The following is an 18,776-nucleotide window of genomic DNA, read 5'->3' as shown; positions in this document are numbered from 1 at the left end:
CGCTTCTTGGGACTCCTCACCTGGCCTGTATGGCTTCCTCTTCCTCTTGGTCACGTCTTTGCTGACATCATCATCGAGGGCGTGCTCTCTCTCAGGGCTGGAGTCCGACTTGAGGTCACACTCCAGGTGACCTGCGCGAGCACACCTTCATAGGGGCACATTCAAACGAGGGTATGCGCGTGCGTGAGCGTCACCTGCGTCTGGGTGGGGTGGAGTCTGCAGGACGGACACGCTGTTCTGGTTAATGATCCTCAGCTTCAGTTTGGGTTTGTACCTGATGGTGGACAGACACAATGATGATCAGCACTTCCTCTGCATCTCGGAATATATCTATCTGACTAGGTCGTGAAGGTGTTCCCATGTAAAAATATATTTTTCTTTTCTTTCCTTCCGACCTAGGACATTTCAAGTCAAGCGTTTTTGGCCTGTATTGGATGTCACTTTGCTTACCTGCGGTACCTGCGAGCTGAGGTCAAAGGTTCCACCAGCGACTGCAGCTGAGAGAGGCCCAACTCGGTCAGACATACGCCATCCTGACTGTACGTCTTGGTGTCTGCGCACACAAAGCCATTTGGCCTCATACCGATCAATTTTTGGGCCGATTTTCAGGAGATGTCAGCCATTTTTGTGCGGGGTCGAGGAAAAAGGTCGGCGGCCAAGACTATGAGTCCGACTGTCATAGAACACACCTGCTTCGCGGCTCCTGGAGAGGATCTGAGCCATGTCCAAATTATCGGGCCTCCCTGGAACATTCACGCCAGTTGGCCAGCACATCGTCACCGATCGGCTCATGTGCACAAGCGTGTGTGTGTGTATGTGTGTGTGTGGGCGTTACCCAACGGGACGCGACTGTGCGTTCGACACAGCGAACAGTCGAAACCTTCGTCGGCGGTGTCCTCCGCCTCGTCTTCGGTGGCCAGACCCTCACAAACTGCATGTACCCACCTACACGCAGAAATCGTACCTTGTTATCTTAAAGATAAATTGAATGTGCATTCGTCTGGCATGCGCATGGTGGTCAGGTTGGCAAAAAACTGGCAACAAAACGGAACAGAAACAAAAAGATGTTCGCCGAGTGGCTGTCCGCACCGGTCACACTGCTGACACTGCAGAATGAGGTCGTCGTGAGCGTAGGCTCTCTGGCAGAGGGGGCAGCAGGTGAGACTGGCGCACGGGCCGCAGTGGCTGTAATTGCTCTGCCAATCGCAGTGCGGCCCGGGGGAGGCCGAACCACACTGGACACACCAAACACACCTGGCACAAAACAGCAAGTATTTTACAAGGCTGAGGCGGCGGCGAGTATTTTAGGCGGAAGTGCACACACTCACCATTTACATTTCCAGGCCCCCTTGGGCACGGTGTGTAGGGGCGGGTCCAGGCAGTACGTGTGGTAGCTGATGTCGCAGTCGTCGCACAGCAAGAGCCGGCCGGGGTCGGTGGCCTCGCCGCAGGCCTCGCACACCGTGCACTCCAGACAGCGCCAGCCCTTGGTCAGGATGACCCGAGTGACCTGCGCAAAGTGGATGGCGGCGTGAGCGCAGCGCCAGAGGAGAGGGGCCGGGGACGGCCGGCCGGCCGGCTACCTTGACATTGACGCAGTACGGGTGGTAGCACTGGCCGCACTGGGAACACGCCAGCAGGCGACCTTCCGCGCCGCGCCCGAAGCTGCCGCACACCACGCACATGTCCTACGCCGGCGAGCGAGGGCAAAAGGAGCAAGGTTACTTTGCAGTTGACCCGAAAACGAACCTTTGCCACCAACCTGTTGGAGCGTGAAGACGTCCGAGGTAGAGAACATGACCACCGTGTTGTGCATGGAGTTCTCCTCCTCCTCTTCCTTGGGCGGGACCGACTCCACAAAGCCGTACTGCAACGACAGCATGCGGTTGGAGCGCTCGTTAGGCCAGGCCTGTCTTATATGCTACCGGGCAAGCAGTCCAACCGGACAGGTCGAAAAATATCAATAAAATTACCGCAGGCGACACAGACACAAAGTCCTGCGTCTTGAGCCGAGCTCTTCCTCGTCCCCCCCGTCCTCCTCCCGCACCTCCTCCTCCTCTAGACCTCCTCCTTCCAGGAAAGCCTGAGCCACGACCCTAACAAAGGAATCACACGGAAAGACGATGAGAACGTTAATCAGCAGATAGACTCGTCGGGAGTTAGGCCGCGCATCTTTTGCAGCCGTTCACAGGCCAGGCAACAGGTGGGCGGCTTAGTTAAGGCACGGGGGTCGATAGATGGGTGGGTGGGGATCGAGGGGGACTCATTTAGCACTTCTTTACCACTCTCATGCTCCAGAGCGGCGAGTCCGCTTGACGGGACTTGGGGCTGTCCTGGCCTCCCTCGCCCACAGAGTCCTGGGAGGATGAGTGGGGGCTCACCGGCCTCGTGTTACTCCACCACGAACCCTGGGGGAGGGAGGAGGACGAGGGGGTGGTGGAGGGATGGCGAAGCAGAGCAGAGCGAGGAAGACAGTGGGAAGGAGGGAACAAAACGCAAGAACGTGAATGCCGCGGTGGGCCACAAACCACACCGGGAGCGGTTGCTGCGACAACAGCATGCATGCGCATTTCAGCACAGGCATGCTCACGTACCTGCCGCACGCGGGACCTGCCAGGGGAGAACTTCCTCTTGGTAATGGCGGGCTTGCCCATGCCGATCTTACGGGTGAGCGGGATGACCGCGGACGCCGACGGTGAGGTCTGCCGGCCGGCCCAGCGGTCAAACAAGGACGACAAGACGCCACGGCGTTACTTACAAATTCACACAGACGCCATGCATGAAACATACCACGACACAAATGAACTCTTTGGCTTCAACTCGCTTTTCCTATTAGAATAGTTTTGAGCGACAGTGGATTTTTTTTTTTTTTAACCAGATCGATCAATATCTTAGCACAATCTTGCTATTCTCATCTATGATCATGCAGTGAGACTGGAAGGTCACACATCAAATGTCGCAAGGAATATCAAGTTGATTTGCATGATTGTTGTAATCTGTTTAGCCATACCTTGCAGAGGGGCGGCAACTCCCTGGACGGTGGACTGAAGCTGGGCGAAGGAGGGGAGAGGGGCGGCGGGGTGAGCGGGACCCTGACGGGCGAGGTCTCAGGCGAGGCCTCCGTGGAGAACGGAGACTGCCTGAGTCGGATGGACAGTTCGTCCGTTGGAGGCAGCGAGCGAGGAGGAGGCCTGAGACTCCGCGTGTGGAGGGGGCGAGGGCTGAGGGAGGCGCTTGGAGACAACGAGCTCATCAGCGTCATCACCTCCGAGTCGAAAGAAGGCTCTGGCCCGCCCGCTGCCTCCCCGCCGCTGTCGCTCTCCTCCCGTCTTGGCTTCATTGCGACCGCGTCGTCCCTCTCTGATGAGCCGGCCCGGGATGGGGCAGCATCGTTGGTGGCTTCGAGCATCTCCCGGAAGTCTTCTCGTGGCCATTCCGAGGAACAGTCGGGCTCCACGCTGGGGGGAGGGGACGCCGCTGAGGAGATGTCTGGCCACGGCGGAGGGGAAGCGCTAGGTGAGGGCGACGACGGCGAGGGAGGAGCGGAGAAGAAGGGGGAGGCTGCAGCGGGCTCACCGCTTGATGGATGGACTCCTAGGGAGACATGGAAAACATTGCTATCGTCAGCTTCCTTCTGGAGGTTATTTGAACTAACTGCCTGCTCCGTACCTGACGGTAGGCATCTTAAAGTCCTGAGCTGCTCCTGGTTCTGCAATAAATTTTCCTCCTGCTGCTCCCTATTCTCCTCCTGCATCTGCTCCGCATTTTCCTCCTCTAGCATGTGCTGCTCATTTTCCGCCTGGTCCGGTACTCCTTCTGACTTGTCAGGAAGGTACTGGTGCAAGTGGAGAGGTGTTTCCTGGTCCGTGGTGACTGTTGAAAGAGAATACAAAGAGTTAAGTCACATCTGAATGTGCACAGAATGCTCGTGCATACTTACTGGAGGTGGACTCCGCCTCAGACGAGACGGCAGAAGTGGAACCGGCATCACTTGGGCCAGTTTCTGACTGAAGGCGAGGATGAAGAGCTGAACCCGTACCAGTCTCTGGCTGCTCAGGACTTTCTATGCTCTGTGCATGACGAAAAAGCTGACTCCAGTCGGCCTCTCTCGCTTGCGTTTCACGAGCGCATCCAGTTTCGGGCATATCGCCGTGTGCCCGAGTGGAACTGCCGGCTGCTCTGTCGTTCGAGGGGCCTAATGGTGCTGGAAACTGTCTCGGGAAAGTCGGACTCGCCTGGCTCGCGGCAGGACCACCGGGTTGGTAACTTGGAGATTTGGTCGTCCGTGCAGGTTCCAAAGTCACGCCTGGACCGGAATCAAGCTGAAGTGGATTCTCCTCTGGGGAAGTAGCCTGCGTGTCCACTTGGGGGCTGGAATTTGTGCTCCCTGTGGGGCTCCTGGGACACCTTTCGGCAGCCTCCGGTGGAGTCGAGCTACTGCTAGAATGTGAACTTTGGTTGCTGGAGAAGACGCTGGACTCCATGACAAGTGTGATCAGACCTTGACTATCAGAGCTGGCATCAACAGGTCTGCAGTACGTAGGACGAGCTCCGGTGGAATGGGAAGGCTTTGTCTCGAAGGCATTGCTGCACTTCGGGACGGGCAGGGGACTGGATCGGCCAGACAGCGGGAGCCGAGGGGGGTTCGGATCAGGCGCACAGCCAGCCGCATGGCGCTCACCCAATGAAGCGTCCAATGACAAGGCGCTGGCGGCTGGCTGGCAAGAGCTGCCTGTTGGCATTACAGGGCTACCCAGTTGATCCGAAGGACAGGTCCTGACTGGTGAATGTTCAACAGAGGCGGTGTCTGTCATCTCTGTCATCGATTCGCACGGCGCCTGAAATGAGCCGGCAGGACTAGCACCACTGGATCCAGTCCGATGTTGCGTCGGTTTCGAGCAATGCCACGTGCGGTCGGGAGAATCGCTTTGGTCACCAGGAACATCCTCCACGGTACCAGTCTCAGAAAGGACAAGAGGGACGCTGCCAAGGTCCACCGAATCGCTTTGGTGAACAAGGCTTGCTGGTGCGGGTGACGGCGGATGTCCAAGGGGACTCGACGGCTCACTCCGCGGAGTGGAAAGTGGCGAGGTTGCGGGCACGTCAGCGGCAGTGTTACAGACAATTGATTCGAGACATGCAGGGGAATTACTGTCCCGTGACAGGTCCCGTTCCAGTTCAGGGGCTTCTCTCGCAGGGTGGCCTGGCTTTGCTTCATCGGCATCGTCCAACCTGCACGGGCTTCGCTCGGACAGCACACTAGACCACACCGGACTTTTTGCAAGCTTCTCCCTGCTCGAATCTATGGAAAGGCTGGATGGGGGACTAAGTTGAAGTGGCGTGGAGGTCAAACGTGTAGCGTTTTGCTCCACGTCCAAAGGAACCGAAGGCAACGGGGGAGGTGTGGAGCAAAGGTTAGCTATTGGGGACCTGCTATGCCTTTCTTTACGTTCCCAAGGAACGTGAGTGACTTGTGGGCCTTGGACTTGAATTGGACAAAGCTGGGGCGCAGCAGGACATTTGTGGAGCTCTGCGCTCTCAAAGGAGGACGGGTGGCTGCTCACAAGCTCTACTGGAGACGGCGGGGGAGGTTGCAGTACAGGTTCTTGGATATTTTGGGGTTCTTCGAATTTGTGGATTTGCTCGGCGGCTTTTGAGGGCAACAACACTGGATTATCATGGAGCTCTGATGAGGGAGATGGTAATGGACTTGGCTGGAGCTCTGTGGGGATTGCTGGAGAAGATACTGGACTTGGTCTTGTGATTGTGGTAGTAGAAGGAGATGGGACTGGACTATGATGGAGCACTGTGGACTTTGATAAAGATGTGACAGAAGGAGGTGGGACTGGACTTTGACAGAGCCGTGTGCCATGAGAAGGGGATGTTACTAAACTTTGATGAAGCTCAGTGACGTTAGATGTTGCTGGATTTTGATGGAGCTCTGGGGTGTAAGGAGATGCTGTTGAACTTGGATGAAGCTCGGTGATGTTAGGAGATGTTGCTGGAGTTTGATGGAGCTCTGGGGCGTAAGGTGAGGTTGCTGAACTTTGATCAATCTCAGTGATGTTAGCTGTTGCTGGATTTTGATGGAGCTCTGGTGCGTAAGGAGATGCTGTTGAACTTTGATGAAGCTCAGTGATGTTAGGACATGTTGCTGGATTTTGGTGGTGCTCCGGTGCGTAAGGAGATGCTGTTAAACTTTGATGAAGCTCAGTGATGTTAGGAGATGCTGTTGTACTTTGATGAAGCTCAGCGATGTTAGGAGATGTTCCTGGATTTTGATGGAGCTCTGGTGCGCAAGGAGATGCTGTACTTTGATGAAGCTCAGTGATGTTAGGAGATGTTGCTGGATTTTGATGGAGCTCTGGTGCGCAAGGAGATGCTGTAGTACTTTGATGAAGCTCAGTGATGTTAGGAGATGTTGCTGGATTTTGATGGAGCTCTGGTGTGCAAGGAGATGCTGTTGTACTTTGATGAAGCTCAGTGATGTTAGGAGATGTTGCTGGATTTTGGTGGAGCTCAGGTGCGTAAGGAGATGCTGTTGAACTTTGATGAAGCTCAGTGATAATAGGAGATGTTGCTGGATTTTGATGGAGCTCTGGGGCGTGAGGAGAGGTTGGTGAACTTTGATGAAGCGCAGTGATGTTAGGAGATGTTGCTGGATTTTGATGGAGCTCTGGGGCGTAAGGAGAGGTTGGTGAACTTTGATGAAGCGCAGTGATATTAGGAGATGTTGCTGGATTTTGATGGAGCTCTGGGGCGTAAGGAGAGGTTGGTGAACTTTGATCAAGCGCAGTGATATTAGGGGATGTTGCTGGATTTTGATGGAGCTCTGGGGCGCAAGGAGATGATGCTGAACTTTGATGGAGCTCTGTGACATCAGAAGATATGGTGGGGACGTTGGAAGCAGTTGGTAATGGGTTCTGATGGCTCATGGTGACATTGGAAAACATTGGTTTTGGACTTTGTTGGAGGTTTTGGATGTTAGAAGGCGATGGTGGTGGGCTATGTGGGATTTCTGTGATGTTGGAAAGACATGGTGTTGGATTTTGCTGGCCCTCTGTAATGTTTGAAGGAGGTGAGCCTGGCCTTTGGTGGGGCTGCTGGAACTCTGTGGGCTTCGATGAAGAGGGCACTGGACTTAGCCCAAGTTCACTTATTTTGGAAGGAGACGGTGTGGGACATTGCTGGATCTCTGCAACGTGAGTAGGAGATGAGACTTGACTACACAGGATGTCGTTGACGTTAGAAGGGGACAGGACTGGACTTTGCTGGAGCTCTGTAGAATTCAGGGATGAGACTAGATTCGAATGGAGAGCTGTTGTGTTCGAAGGAGATAGCGGTGAAGGTTCAGTGATTTTAAAAGGAGGTGATGTTGGACAGTGCTGGATCTCTGTGATGTTAGGAAAGGGCACTGGACTTGGATGGAGAGCTGTGACATTAGAAGGATGTCGTTCTGGGCTTAGATGGAGGTCCTTTGTGTAAGGAGATGCGACTGGACTTAGTGGGACCTTGGTGGGCTTCAATGTAGATGAGACAGGGATTAGATGGAGCTCTGTGACACTAGAAGGAGATGGCGTTGCACTTTGTTGGAACTCTGTGATGTTTGGAGCTTGGAGTGCATTTTGCTGAAGCTCTGTGTCATCATCAGACAGAGGTTGGACTGCACTTAATTGGAGAACCTTTAGGTCAGAAGGAGATGGGACTGAGCTTTGCTGCATGTCCGTCAACTTCAATGGAGATGGGACTGGTTTTAGATGGAGCTCTGTGACATTAGAAGGGGATGGTGTTGGACTTTGGGGGAACTCTGTGACTTTAGAGCATGGGAGCAGTCTCTGCTGTAGCTCGGTGTTATTAGACAGAGATGGGACTGAACCTTGCTGGAACTCTGTGGGCTCAGATGAAGATGGGCCTGGACTTGAATGGATCTCTGCAACCATAGATGGAGATGGTGTAGGACTTAGAAAGAGAGTTGTTGTGTTAGAAGGAGAAGGCATTGGACTTTGCTGGGGATCTGTGACGTTTGAAGGAGATGGGACTCGACTTTTCGGGACCTCTGTCGTGTCGGAAAGGGAGAGAACAGGACTCGGCTGGAGCTCTGCTTGATGATAATTCAAAGGTTGGAGAGCCATGCCCTCAGATGGAGATTGTGGTGGACTATGTTGATCTAAACTTGTCTGCGTCTCACTACTGAAAGAAGGACTCTGGCGAAGCTCTGTCCAGGAGGATGGCGTTGGATACTGTGGCAACACTGAGAGGTTTGCAGGCAATGCCGGTGGACTTTGTCTCTGAACTGTAGCGTTCGAGGGAGACTGTTCTGGACTTGGGTGGAGATCTGTAGGGTTGGATGGAGATTGTGTTGGACTCAGTCTAAGCTCTTTGGGCTTAGAAGATGATGAGGAGGAGGATCCAGGACTTTGCTGAAACTCTGCAGGGTCAGAGGGAGACAGTACTAGACAAAGTCTAAGTTCTGTGGGGTAAGAAGCAGTGTGTTTTGGACTTTTTTGCTCTGGCTTTGCAGCATGAGAGGGAGATGACTGTGGACTTTCTTGTAACTCCGTGGGGCTAGACGGTGAAGACGTTGGACTTTGCTGGAGCTCCGATGGGTCGGAGGGAGACAGGACTAGACTAAGTCTCTGCTCGTTGGAGCTAGGAGATGATGTTGGACTTTGCTGGAGCTCCGCTGGGTCGGACGGAGACAAGACGAGACATAGTCTTTGCTCTGTGGGGCTCGAAGGAGATGGAGGTTCCGTGGCATCGGATGGAGAAGGTACTGGGTTTTCGTGCGACAGTCTTGCAATGTCAGTTGGAGTCTGAGCCTGCGTTGAGCTAGAGAACTGGACTGGGCTGTGAGCAGGACTACTCGTAGGAAGAGTGGGACTTTGAACATCTGGACTGGGTAAGATTATTGGGAGTGCTGCTGGCTCCGCCCTCTGACACGCAGAGCAAACGTAACTGTTACTGTCACACTTTGTGGCGCCGACGCCCGTCTCGACGGAAACACACTGGGTGTGAACACACCTACAACACAAGGGAAACGAGCGCACGACACAAGCCGTTACATAGCACACGCAGTCAAGTCACGCAACATGTTGACGCCTTTTTATCTTCGATGCGATGCTAACAGTAACCACCGAAATATTCTCAGTCAAACTACGCAATGGCTGGCAGAAAGATCGGGACATGGCCGTGGAGGAGCTTTACATATAGCGGAAGACAGAAAAAGAAAAAAATACTGGGTGGAACACTACGGTGGCTTATGTCAGAGGTCAACTCGATAGCATACTTCACTGGTGTGGACCGTGTACCTGTAGCAGCTGACGCATGTCACACAGTCTTGCAGTGAGGAAAAGTCAAGGGTGTGGCCACACACGCCACAAGGCAAAGCTGGGTCACATGACACGCACAGGAAGGGATGATTGGCCCAGCGACCTGAAGACCTCACGCCGCAGCGGCGACACACTCGACAATTCTGGAAGAAGAGTCCCGCACAACCAAAGAGTGTGAGTGGGTGAGAGTGTGAGAGAGCGTAAGTGTGCAAGAGCGTGAGCGTGTGCGTGTGGACTCACCTGACAGGTCCATTTGCTGTCAGGAGTGTGATCCAGTGGAGGAGTCAGACAGTGTGGATGGTAAGCTTTATCGCAACGAGCACACACCAGCAACACAGAAGTCTCCTCCCGTAGCCTAAAGGAGATGCCAGCGCCTGCATGATATCATTGGAGCTGCGTGTGTGTGTGTGTGCGCGCGCAACTAGTCATCGATAGTAGTCGCAATTTGTCGACTAATGGCCTCATTTGTAAATCGTGCCGCGTGTAGGCCTTTACCGGAGTCAAATTCCTTGGTTGGCATGCTCAAACTTGGCCAATAAAAGATTGATTGATAAGATTGATTGATTGATTGACGACTCAATTGCTTGCCGTGACCAGTCAACTAATCTCGGCAACCCGAGTGCGCGTGCATTACCTGCATCGTTGACACGCTCGACACGGAGCGCATTGCCATCCGGCCCGGATAAGGGAGGAGGGATTCAGGGGTGGGGCCAAGCATTTGGCGTGGTACTGGTTGCCGCAGCAACAGCACATCAAGAGAGCGCCGGCGTCACCGCCGCGTGAACACAACACGCACGACCGAGACTCTGAAAGCAAAGAGCCGCAACGTGGGTGCACGGGTCAAACTATTTGGCTTTAACTAAGGTCCTCACCTGCAACCATGTGTCTCGTGCACAGCGTGCGTCTCTGCTCCCAGTCCTGATGAGCTCCCGCGGCGGCAGCGCACGGGAAGTGGTAGCTCTGCCCGCAGCCCGTCTCTCGGCAACGCAGCGATGCGCCGAGCCCGCCGCAGAACGCGCACACCTGGACAGGAGAGACGCTCGTCATGAAGCCCGAGCAAAGTTGCCATTCACTTCTTTCTACTTTTTTTTACAGGATGCTTCCATGTCAACAAGTTGAATGAAAAGGCAACAGCCTACTTTATTGATTCATTTTTATTTGCTGCTTATTTCTACATGATGTTCAATGTGCACTTTGTTTCATTTGTGTGTTTTGCCAACTGACCTGCGCGCTTCCTGAGTCAATGGCTTTGTCCACGTAGAGCAGCGCCTGGCCCTCGCCGCGACACACGCCCTCAGACCAGGCGGCGCACTGAAGGTGAGCGCAGCATTGACCTGCGCACAACAACAGCAAGTGTGTGCGAGCTGAGGCGCGAGCGACAGCACGCGCATGCGCCTGGAAAAGGTACCTGTGGGGTCAAACAACGACTGGACGTCAATGTCGTGCGGAAGGCCCACGGCTCCGAGCTGCTCCAGCAACTGCAAGGAGGACTCGTCGTCTGCAAAACAAGAAAAGGTCGATCGTTCTTCCGAGGCTGCGTCAGACAACGGCAAAATGGAAATGGAAAACGGCGTGGTTGTCTCCCCAACTCCAAGGTGGTGGGTTCCATACTCGACCCGACACTGAAGCCTCATTTCCATGGCGGCGGCCTCCCATTGGTGTGTGAATGGGAGGCATTGGAAAGCGCTTTGGGCACCGCACGGTGGAAATAAAGCACTATACAAGTGGAGTCTATTTACTCACCACACTGTGCTGGACTGCTGCTGTTCCTACACACACACACGTGCACACAGACACACACAGAAGGTCAGTTATTGGAATTCCCACCAAGACACAGGAAAAATGCTCTCCAAATTGTTTTGTTTTGTTGATGACGGCAGCAACCTCGGCATCAACAGCCGCCTATTTTGACGCAGCGATTGATCGCTGCCACGCAGGAAGGCTTTCGCGCCAGAGTTCAGCTTCCATGCTGTGTGCAATAAAGCTTAGCAAATACGCATGCACAAATATGGAGCGGCTAAGCCATACATGTTTGACGCCTCTTTTTTTCCCTAAGGCTTGTCGGTGATATTGCAGATAGAATATCTTCAAGTCAGTCTAACTTGATTCCTTCTCCAAATCAACAGATTTCCCAGCCGCTTTGATTTGGTCTGCGATTCAAACTATTCATTTTGCTTTTGGGGGGTTCTGAAAGATTTCAGAGTGATTTGAAGTGCTCATGCAAAGATTCCACAGAGATGGCAGCCATTTGTCACCATGTTACCTTTTTTCAGAAAGGCACAATTTCGTTTTGTAATTATGTGCACACAATTTGTTGCATATGAATGCTGACAAAAAAAGAGGGCAGTATTTTTGGGGAAAAAAAATATTAAAAACAGAAATGTGGCGCGACTCACGTGTGCACGGCCTGGCCGCGTGGGTAGCAGTGGTCGTGACAATCGCCGTCGCGGTCCGAGGAGGTTCGGCGGCTGAGGACGTGAAGTGGGATGTAGCCCGGCGTAGGACCGAACACCACCAGCGGGCCTTGGCCCAGAGGGGGGTGCTCGCCGCGGTAACAGAAGGCACACTGCTGCAGGCTGATGGGACCACACGAGAAGCGTGAGGACCGTTGCTGCGCAGACGCACAAACACGTATGGCGGCGACACTCACCGTTTTTCGGTGTGTCCGAGGCTGGGCGTGGGCGAGCCGGAATCTTCTGACACGGAACGTCGTAAGAGCGGCGACGGGGCGTCCTCGTCCTCCAGGCGCAGGGGGGATGACGGCGCGGGGCTGGAGGCCAGACTAGCTTGGCTCATCTCATCGCCGGGGCTGTCCGGAGGAGGGGGTGGGGCAATGGCGCCGTTTTGAGACGGCTCCTCTTCAGTAATCGACGTCAGGGGCGGGGCCAAAGGAAGAGGGGGTTCGCATGGAGGAGCTTCTGGGACAGCCAGGGTGGGCTCAGTGTTGGATCTTCTCCTGGAGGCGGAGCCACGGCGTCCAGTTGTCACCTCTGTTGACAAACAAATCCAAATGGAAACATCATCCTCCTGACCTTCTCGACTGAGGTTTTCCTGCACATCCAATTTGGAGGGGCTTGGGGCCCCATTTCAAGCATCTGAACGTCATGAACGGTTCTTGACTAGCGTTCACACGTGGGTTAAAACTCATCAGCCCATCCCAGAGCTGCAGCTACATCTTTCACTCCACGTTTCGTCCGCTCTGTATTTGTATATTTGTCGTTCGCAATGACGCGAACCCTCCCGCTCTTGACACAGCGCTTGCATTGTGAAACCTCGCTCTTATGCTCCTAAGACAATGGGCAAAATTGATTAATGATTAAAAAACTTCTATTAAAGAAGATCAGAGCGGAGTTTGAAAAGGTGGATTTTCAAACACTTGACAGGAAAAGCCACTGATTAAAAGGGTCCCAGTTTGAGATGAATTTGAGCCACATCCTCACCTGCCATCTGCCTTTTCTCAGTCGTGTCCACGCCTTCTTCATCCTCCACTTGGGCTTGGCCTCGACTCCTCCCCCTGCATCCACAAACACGCCAAAGTGTGTGAAGATCAAACTTTCCTTCAAGCATGCAACACAACCGCTAACCCCAAACTAAGAGAGTTGGGGTACACCCCGGATTGGTCGCAGGGCACAGAGACGAGCGAGCACTCACATTTACACCAAGGACAATTTCACGCTTTGTGACTAGGCGGAGTAGCCAGGAACAAAGAAACTGGGAAGCCGCTTATTAGCGGCGGATTGCAGCATAGTCGAGAATTTGGGGCGTTTATTTGCGGGCTGCACGGTCGCTATCGGCCACAAACAGCGGTAGGCCTCAAAATACATGATAACAAAACGCCTTCACGGTCAAAACAACCATCAAGGGAAAAGCACGACGACCACGTGACTGATGCAAAGTTAACACACACAGACACACGCACACAGGACGAGTGACAATTCATCACACTTACTTCTTCCTGGATTTTGTAGGAGGAGGCGGGGCAGGTGGAGGTACAGCGCGGCCGCCTACAGCATCTTTGCGAGGTCGCCCGCGAGGCCGCTTCGCCAACTCGGCAGCTTTGCGTCCAGCCCGAGTGACAGGAGGTGGCGCTCTTCTGTCCTCTGAGGGCATTCTGGGTCAAAACATGGACACCAATGTAACGGCTGCTGCCACTTTCCGAACAGATAGCGTGTGTTCATCTTTGCTTGATAAATGTAAACGCCTCCACCAGTGCAAATACATTCTCAAAAACCAAGGCACCACTTAAACAAAAGTACGTTGATTGATTGATTGAACTTTATTTATCCTACAATATACACACACACTAAAATGTTAATGCTTTGGGGGCACGCAAAAACACTCCACCAAAAGTGTTTTTTTTCCCTTCCCTGGCATCAAAAAAGTCCTCATTCAACTTTCAAAATGGTTTGTGTGCCATAGTCACGGCGAAGTGGCTATCCCAGCCACGTTCTGCATTTTGAGGAAATCTTGTCGCATCTTGTTTAAGTGATCCGGGAGTTGGGAAATGCTCCCAATGCAGACTCCCAAACTTAAAGGGGATTCTTAATAGAGGTCCGAGGGACTACCTAGGCCTAAGACGGAGATGCCTATTCACTGATAATGAGCAGTTAACGGATGGCAAATTGCAATCGGTCGTTCATTCCTGACTCCCAAATGACAACACAGGGATTTGGAGGGGACATTTTCGGAAGGATCGCGGCCCACAAGGTGAAGTCCAGTCAGACTCAGGGGTTTGGGGCCACACCGTCATTTCGGGGGAATGTTTCCACTTATAAGCGCATGCATATACTGTACAATACTGTTAGGTGGATATTCACTGGTCGGGTGCCAGTCACTCAGATCCCGCTAATTCAGTTACTTGAACGCGTTTCTAAAATGTTATTGAAATCCACCTGACTGCGTCCCATCGTTTGAACTTGATTTCACTCCGAATTCGTGCCCGGTCTGAAGCGCCCAACTTATAATATAAAAAGCCCATTAAAACTCGTGTTTCTTTCTATCACGTTTTGTCAGCAATCGACATTGACACTAATGTGAGACTTTTGCCAAAGCTCCCGAGCACAGAAAAGAAGACCACGATTATGGTGATGACGACCTGGAGTAATGGGTAAATGTTAGCCAGCTAACATTCTTGAGTCTCCGCCGGCCAATAAGATATGCTGGAAAGGCGCCAAAGTTGAATTTGGACCGACGACAAAGTTCGAGGTTTGAGCTTTGCTTGGAAACTGGGAACATTTGCGACAGAAAGCCAGCAAAACGTGTAAACACTGGCGCTTAGCCTTAGCCTTTAGCTCGTCGCACCGCCCAGTTGACTGATCACTTGCGTTAGCAACAGCTAACGTTAGCATGGTTAGCCGTCACGCTCAAGACGCTGCTCGCGAACCGCAGTCGCGTCCAAAGAAAAGTAAAGTCCCGCGCAGGGGCACCCTGAGGTGTCAAAAGCGAGAAAAGCGAGTGAAGCTTCTTACGGATTGGATGCAAGTCTCCGGCTTCTTTTCCTCTCCAGCTTGCTGGCAAGCTCAAGCGATGTGTTGACACACAACTTGACCGAGCGCCAGTACACATTTATTTGGCGCGGTAGTCAAAGCAAATTGCGGCCGCATTGCCAATCGTCGCGTCCGCACTACTCGCGTTTGGCTTTCGGGGAACGCAGCGAGCCGAAGGAAAACGTTAAAGTTGCAGCCGAGGCTCCATCATGGAGGCCATGTTTGAGCAACCGAAGCACCGCCCTCCTGTCATCGGCACCGAAACAAATAGGGCCGTCCTGGACATGTCCCGTGGAACACATCGAGCCCACCACCGTCTTGCGACATGCCTGCCTGCCTCACTCCCTCACCGGCTGACAAACTGTCCGTCTCGGTCTCAATTTGAGTCCGTCAATACACGAGAATAGTCTATGGGCACCCTTGTGTTTTTAGCATACTTGTGTTTACTCAGATCGTGGTGTCAAAGTGCATTTGACCCCGCGCACGGATCCACTTGTGGTGATTCGGTGTGTGTCATCAGACCTCAAGCCCCGCACTGGATTACAACTCAGCAGGATCCGGACGGAACACACACAAAGGCCGGACTGGATCTTTGAAAATCGGCACTGCAAGCCCGAGCATCCGTACAAGGCTCAACTGAATTCAAACCAAACAGAAACTTCCTAGAGAAAACGAGTGCAATCTCAAGTTTTCTGGACTCTCCTATTTGTGCGCCTTGTATAAAACTTAAAATTCGTTCTGACGCCCGTGCACTCCCCTCCCGTTAACTTCCAGCTGACATCGGGCGTAAGGCAGACTACGCGAAGACGAAAAACACCGCCACTGAGCGGGAAACGATCCCACGCTGCCTGCACACAACTCAGGCTTCCTTCCCCTCTTTTGAAGTCAAGCCATTGAGTAATAAATCGCAATCCGCCAACTCTTTCTTCACTGACAGGAGGCGTTTGTTTTCACAGTGGAGCGTCACTGCGCCCACCAGTGGACAAAATTCGCCACAACAGCTCCTTGCGTCCAAACATAGCAGGGAACTTGTCCTTGAGGTTCTAATCTCGAACTTGCTACACATCTGAGATGTTAAATTCCCTGTTTCCTTACCCTAATTTGCAGACTTCTCCGCCAAATCAGATGCATATATTATATATATTATAATTAATACAGTGCTTCTCAGTTATTTTGTTATGCCCCACCCGCAACTCTCCTCAGTGACCATATGATAATTTTTCTATAAAATTAGAATAAATACACCTTTGCATGACATTGAACCGTAGCAATCATGCTCCACGGGCCGCTTGGGCATTGCACCGCCCCACTTAATGGAAGATGCAGAGGCGGGAAGCAACACGAGCGTGTTTTTTCTAGTTTGACATCGTTAAATAAGGACCTCAGGTATGACAAAGTCAGTTTTTATTCTTCCACATTCAGTATTTCTATGTGAGGGTCGCCGCAAGCTCTCGGGCTGGGAATGCTGCCCTCACCGACAGTGCCCTAAAATTGTGGCAGGGTTTTTGTAAAAACAGTTTGCATTTGTCAGAAAATTAGCTTCTGAATTGCCTAATTTGTGGTTTATCAGATGATCATGGTCACGGATGTCATTTTGTGAGCCAATCCGAATGCAGTATTCAATGAGACCATATCAGAATGCCACACGCTCTTGTGCAAGCATCTCAGCAGCTTCCAAGCCATGGATTCACCAATATTTTCTGTGGAGCTTTGTGCATTTTTAGTTTAGAAGATAGGGTCGTCTTAACAGTGTGGGAAAGGCATACACGGCATTTCCCCAGATAGTAGATTAGATTCTGTTTTCTCGACCTTTCCGGGCATGGGAACACTTTACAAACACCCGCCGTTTAACACGCACGCCGTTGAAGATCGAATCAAATGAGACGTGCTGGCGAGGTAAACGTCAGGAGTTGAGCCGATGCTTTGTGACTGACGGATGGATTTGACAATCTGGACGGACAGCGGCCAGAGGAGGAGCGTCAGACAAATTCCAGGCCGCCATCCCCGACGCGGAAGGAGCAGCTCCTGTGAGCTTTGCTACCGGACGACGAGGACGTGCAATGCACGCTGAACATGTGAGCTCTGGGGCCGCCTCCCGCCGGGGCAACTTCCTGTCTGGAGCACAACATGCGGTGAGTGACCAGCCGTTGCCAAAGGCGACACAGGTGGGAGAATGAGGAGGAGGTGTGGCTACAGCGCCTCTGGTTGGAGTGGCAGGAAGCAAACACGCTGATCCGGTAATCCCTGGCCAATGGATGGCAGGTGAGAATGAGGACGAGAAAATGCTTTGACAAGATGCTTTGATAGAACAAAAAGAAAAACAAATGACGGCCGCTTGCTCCCAAGTACAAAAAGAAGAAGAAAGGCCGGCCTACCTGAGCAAAGCGCCCAAGAGCTGCGAACATTTGCTCAGCTTCTCTTCCTGCTTGGACACGCTGGCTCCGCCCTCACCGCGGTCCGGCCAATAGAACGCCGAGGCGCTGTCCAGAAGGATGAACGCCAGGCCGGGCCGAGACGCCAAGCGGGCCTCCAGCGCGTGCAGGGTGGCCAGCAGCTGCCGCGAAGAATTGCAGTGCGCCACCAGCAGCCGGGACAGGCATTCACGCACGCGTGCCTCTGCGGGCTGCCGCGGCCGGCTCGACGACCCCGCTTGGAGAGGGATGGGGTCGTGGGCGAAGGTTGGGGATTAGGAGTAAGAAAGAGAAGGAGTTAATTGGGGGGGGGGAGAGAGAAACACACATGTTCACACAAAGTCCTGCAAGCACACCAGCATTCTGCTCGATGGCGGTTGGGCAGCGTACCACCCCCCAGCCTGGCGTCCAGGATGCCGACGAGCCTCAACACGTCCAGACTGTAGTCGGTGTCGACGAAAAGCACCTCCAGCTGCAGGCCGCCGGCATCGGCGGGGAGTACGGCACGGCACAGGAAGTGGTAGAGCAGTTCCGTCTTACCTGTGCGCCTGCCAGCGTTAGGAGAGAATGTCTCAGACAAGGGGCGGTCTCGACTCACCCGTCCCCTCCGTCCCGTACAGCTCCACCAACGCACCTGACACAAAAATGACCACGCGAACAGTCAGCAAACGAGCGGAGCGCCATGTCACTTTCCTCGCCGGGGCCCGTGCCGCAGGTGCACTGAAAAGGTCTTCCCCCAGTTTCATGTTTTCACGTTTTTTTAATTGACGTTCTTTACTAACAAAATAATGTACGCTGTGTCATATTGAATTTGTTTGTACTGGATAGCATGTCGTACAGTGTGGTACAATGTGTGGTTGACTGACCGGGTCCGGGTCCTGCGTGTGGTGGGAAGAGGCGAGGTTCGATGTCACGAACACTTTGGCGGCCATCAAGACGAGCGAAGAGCTGAACACACGGGGGACGGCTCACGTTATCGGCGGCACCCAGCACCGTTTCAATATACTCCCACCGGTCGGGCAATGCCAGTAGCGCTACAATGCAACCATTGCTAACGGAGTCAATTCGAACAAAAAGAAACAACATTTTCAACCATTGCTAACGCAGTCAATTCGAATAAAAAGAAACAACATTGTCAAATAGAGTGCTGAACATTTCGCCATCTCACCTGCGCGCCACTTTCAGTCATGTTTATTTCCAGCTTGTTCTTCTTCGATGGTGCTTCTTGGCGGTTGGCAAAGCAGCTTCATGGCGCATTACCGCCACCTACTTGACCGAATAGGAACACAGAAAAACGCAGAGAAAAGAAGCGAAATGCATCACTGTCCCGGATTTTCATGATCTGTCCTGGAAAAAAAATTAAAATCCGGGACAATGATTTTTGTACATGTTGTGCAAAATGTGTATTTCAGTTTAATTGGGAGGGTGACCAGACGTCCTCTTTTCCCCGGACATGTCCTACTTTTGAGCCTGTGGGGTTACGATCAAGGTTGCATTTGTTTTCTGTGGTTCAGGCGAGAGAACTAACTTGATTCGAAAAACGTTCAACA

The 18,776-nt window shown here is 52.8% G+C and overlaps 2 protein-coding genes across 5 annotated transcripts in view; both read right to left on the bottom strand.

Moving 5' to 3' along the window:
• The window catches only part of LOC119139607 (histone-lysine N-methyltransferase 2C-like), a 32,860-nt gene extending 17,658 nt beyond the window's left edge, over positions 1-15,202 (bottom strand). The window contains exons 1-27 of one of the 2 annotated variants that reach the window (XM_037280418.1): positions 14,798-15,202; positions 13,279-13,440; positions 12,770-12,843; positions 11,980-12,319; positions 11,726-11,905; positions 11,073-11,098; positions 10,738-10,827; positions 10,554-10,663; positions 10,202-10,352; positions 9,964-10,135; positions 9,570-9,684; positions 9,309-9,472; positions 3,936-9,021; positions 3,670-3,877; positions 3,011-3,594; positions 2,595-2,702; positions 2,283-2,408; positions 1,974-2,096; positions 1,763-1,867; positions 1,584-1,688; positions 1,329-1,510; positions 1,090-1,254; positions 836-945; positions 690-743; positions 451-553; positions 195-274; positions 21-131 (exon numbers count right to left, since the gene is read on the bottom strand). In XM_037280418.1, the coding sequence (XP_037136313.1) occupies positions 21-131; positions 195-274; positions 451-553; positions 690-743; positions 836-945; positions 1,090-1,254; positions 1,329-1,510; positions 1,584-1,688; positions 1,763-1,867; positions 1,974-2,096; positions 2,283-2,408; positions 2,595-2,702; positions 3,011-3,594; positions 3,670-3,877; positions 3,936-9,021; positions 9,309-9,472; positions 9,570-9,684; positions 9,964-10,135; positions 10,202-10,352; positions 10,554-10,663; positions 10,738-10,827; positions 11,073-11,098; positions 11,726-11,905; positions 11,980-12,319; positions 12,770-12,843; positions 13,279-13,439 (8,833 nt within the window). In that variant the 5' untranslated portion in view covers position 13,440; positions 14,798-15,202. Of the gene's footprint in view, positions 1-20; positions 132-194; positions 275-450; positions 554-689; positions 744-835; positions 946-1,089; positions 1,255-1,328; positions 1,511-1,583; positions 1,689-1,762; positions 1,868-1,973; positions 2,097-2,282; positions 2,409-2,594; positions 2,703-3,010; positions 3,878-3,935; positions 9,022-9,308; positions 9,473-9,569; positions 9,685-9,963; positions 10,136-10,201; positions 10,353-10,553; positions 10,664-10,737; positions 10,828-11,072; positions 11,099-11,725; positions 11,906-11,979; positions 12,320-12,769; positions 12,844-13,278; positions 13,441-14,797 lie in introns of both variants that reach the window. The other variant, XM_037280417.1, reaches the window with a different exon arrangement.
• Positions 15,203-16,202: 1,000 nt separating this feature from the next.
• Positions 16,203-18,518, bottom strand: xrcc2 (X-ray repair complementing defective repair in Chinese hamster cells 2). Of its 3 annotated transcripts, none has more exons than XM_037280479.1 (6): positions 18,395-18,518; positions 18,093-18,174; positions 17,617-17,860; positions 17,191-17,464; positions 16,792-17,059; positions 16,203-16,748 (listed from the first exon to the last, which is right to left on the bottom strand). In XM_037280479.1, exons 2-5 carry the CDS (start codon positions 18,156-18,158, stop codon positions 16,795-16,797), a joined length of 849 nt encoding a protein of 282 aa, XP_037136374.1. In that variant the 5' UTR covers positions 18,159-18,174; positions 18,395-18,518; the 3' UTR covers positions 16,203-16,748; positions 16,792-16,794. The 3 variants fall into 3 exon arrangements, with proteins under 3 accessions (XP_037136374.1, XP_037136375.1, XP_037136373.1); XM_037280480.1 differs by having other exon boundaries at positions 16,203-17,059; positions 17,617-17,766; positions 17,825-17,860; XM_037280478.1 differs by having other exon boundaries at positions 16,203-17,059.
• Between the last annotated feature and the right edge of the window lie 258 nt (positions 18,519-18,776).

The sequence above is a fragment of the Syngnathus acus genome, chromosome 20, assembly GCF_901709675.1.
Source record: "Syngnathus acus chromosome 20, fSynAcu1.2, whole genome shotgun sequence".
Classification (NCBI taxonomy): domain Eukaryota; kingdom Metazoa; phylum Chordata; class Actinopteri; order Syngnathiformes; family Syngnathidae; genus Syngnathus; species Syngnathus acus.
The sequence above is the reverse complement of the archived record's forward strand: the minus strand, read 5'-3'. Positions and strand labels throughout refer to the sequence as shown.

Coding starts and splice junctions, on each gene's coding strand:
- xrcc2 (XM_037280478.1), bottom strand. CDS start 18,158: ATGGCCGCCAAAGTGTTCGTGACATCGAACCTCGCCTCTTCCCACCAC. Junction 17,861..18,092: donor ACACGCAGGACCCGGACCCG/GTCAGTCAACCA, acceptor TTTTTGTGTCAG/GTGCGTTGGTGGAGCTGTAC. Junction 17,060..17,190: donor CTCTTGGGCGCTTTGCTCAG/GTAGGCCGGCCT, acceptor TCCATTGGCCAG/GGATTACCGGATCAGCGTGT.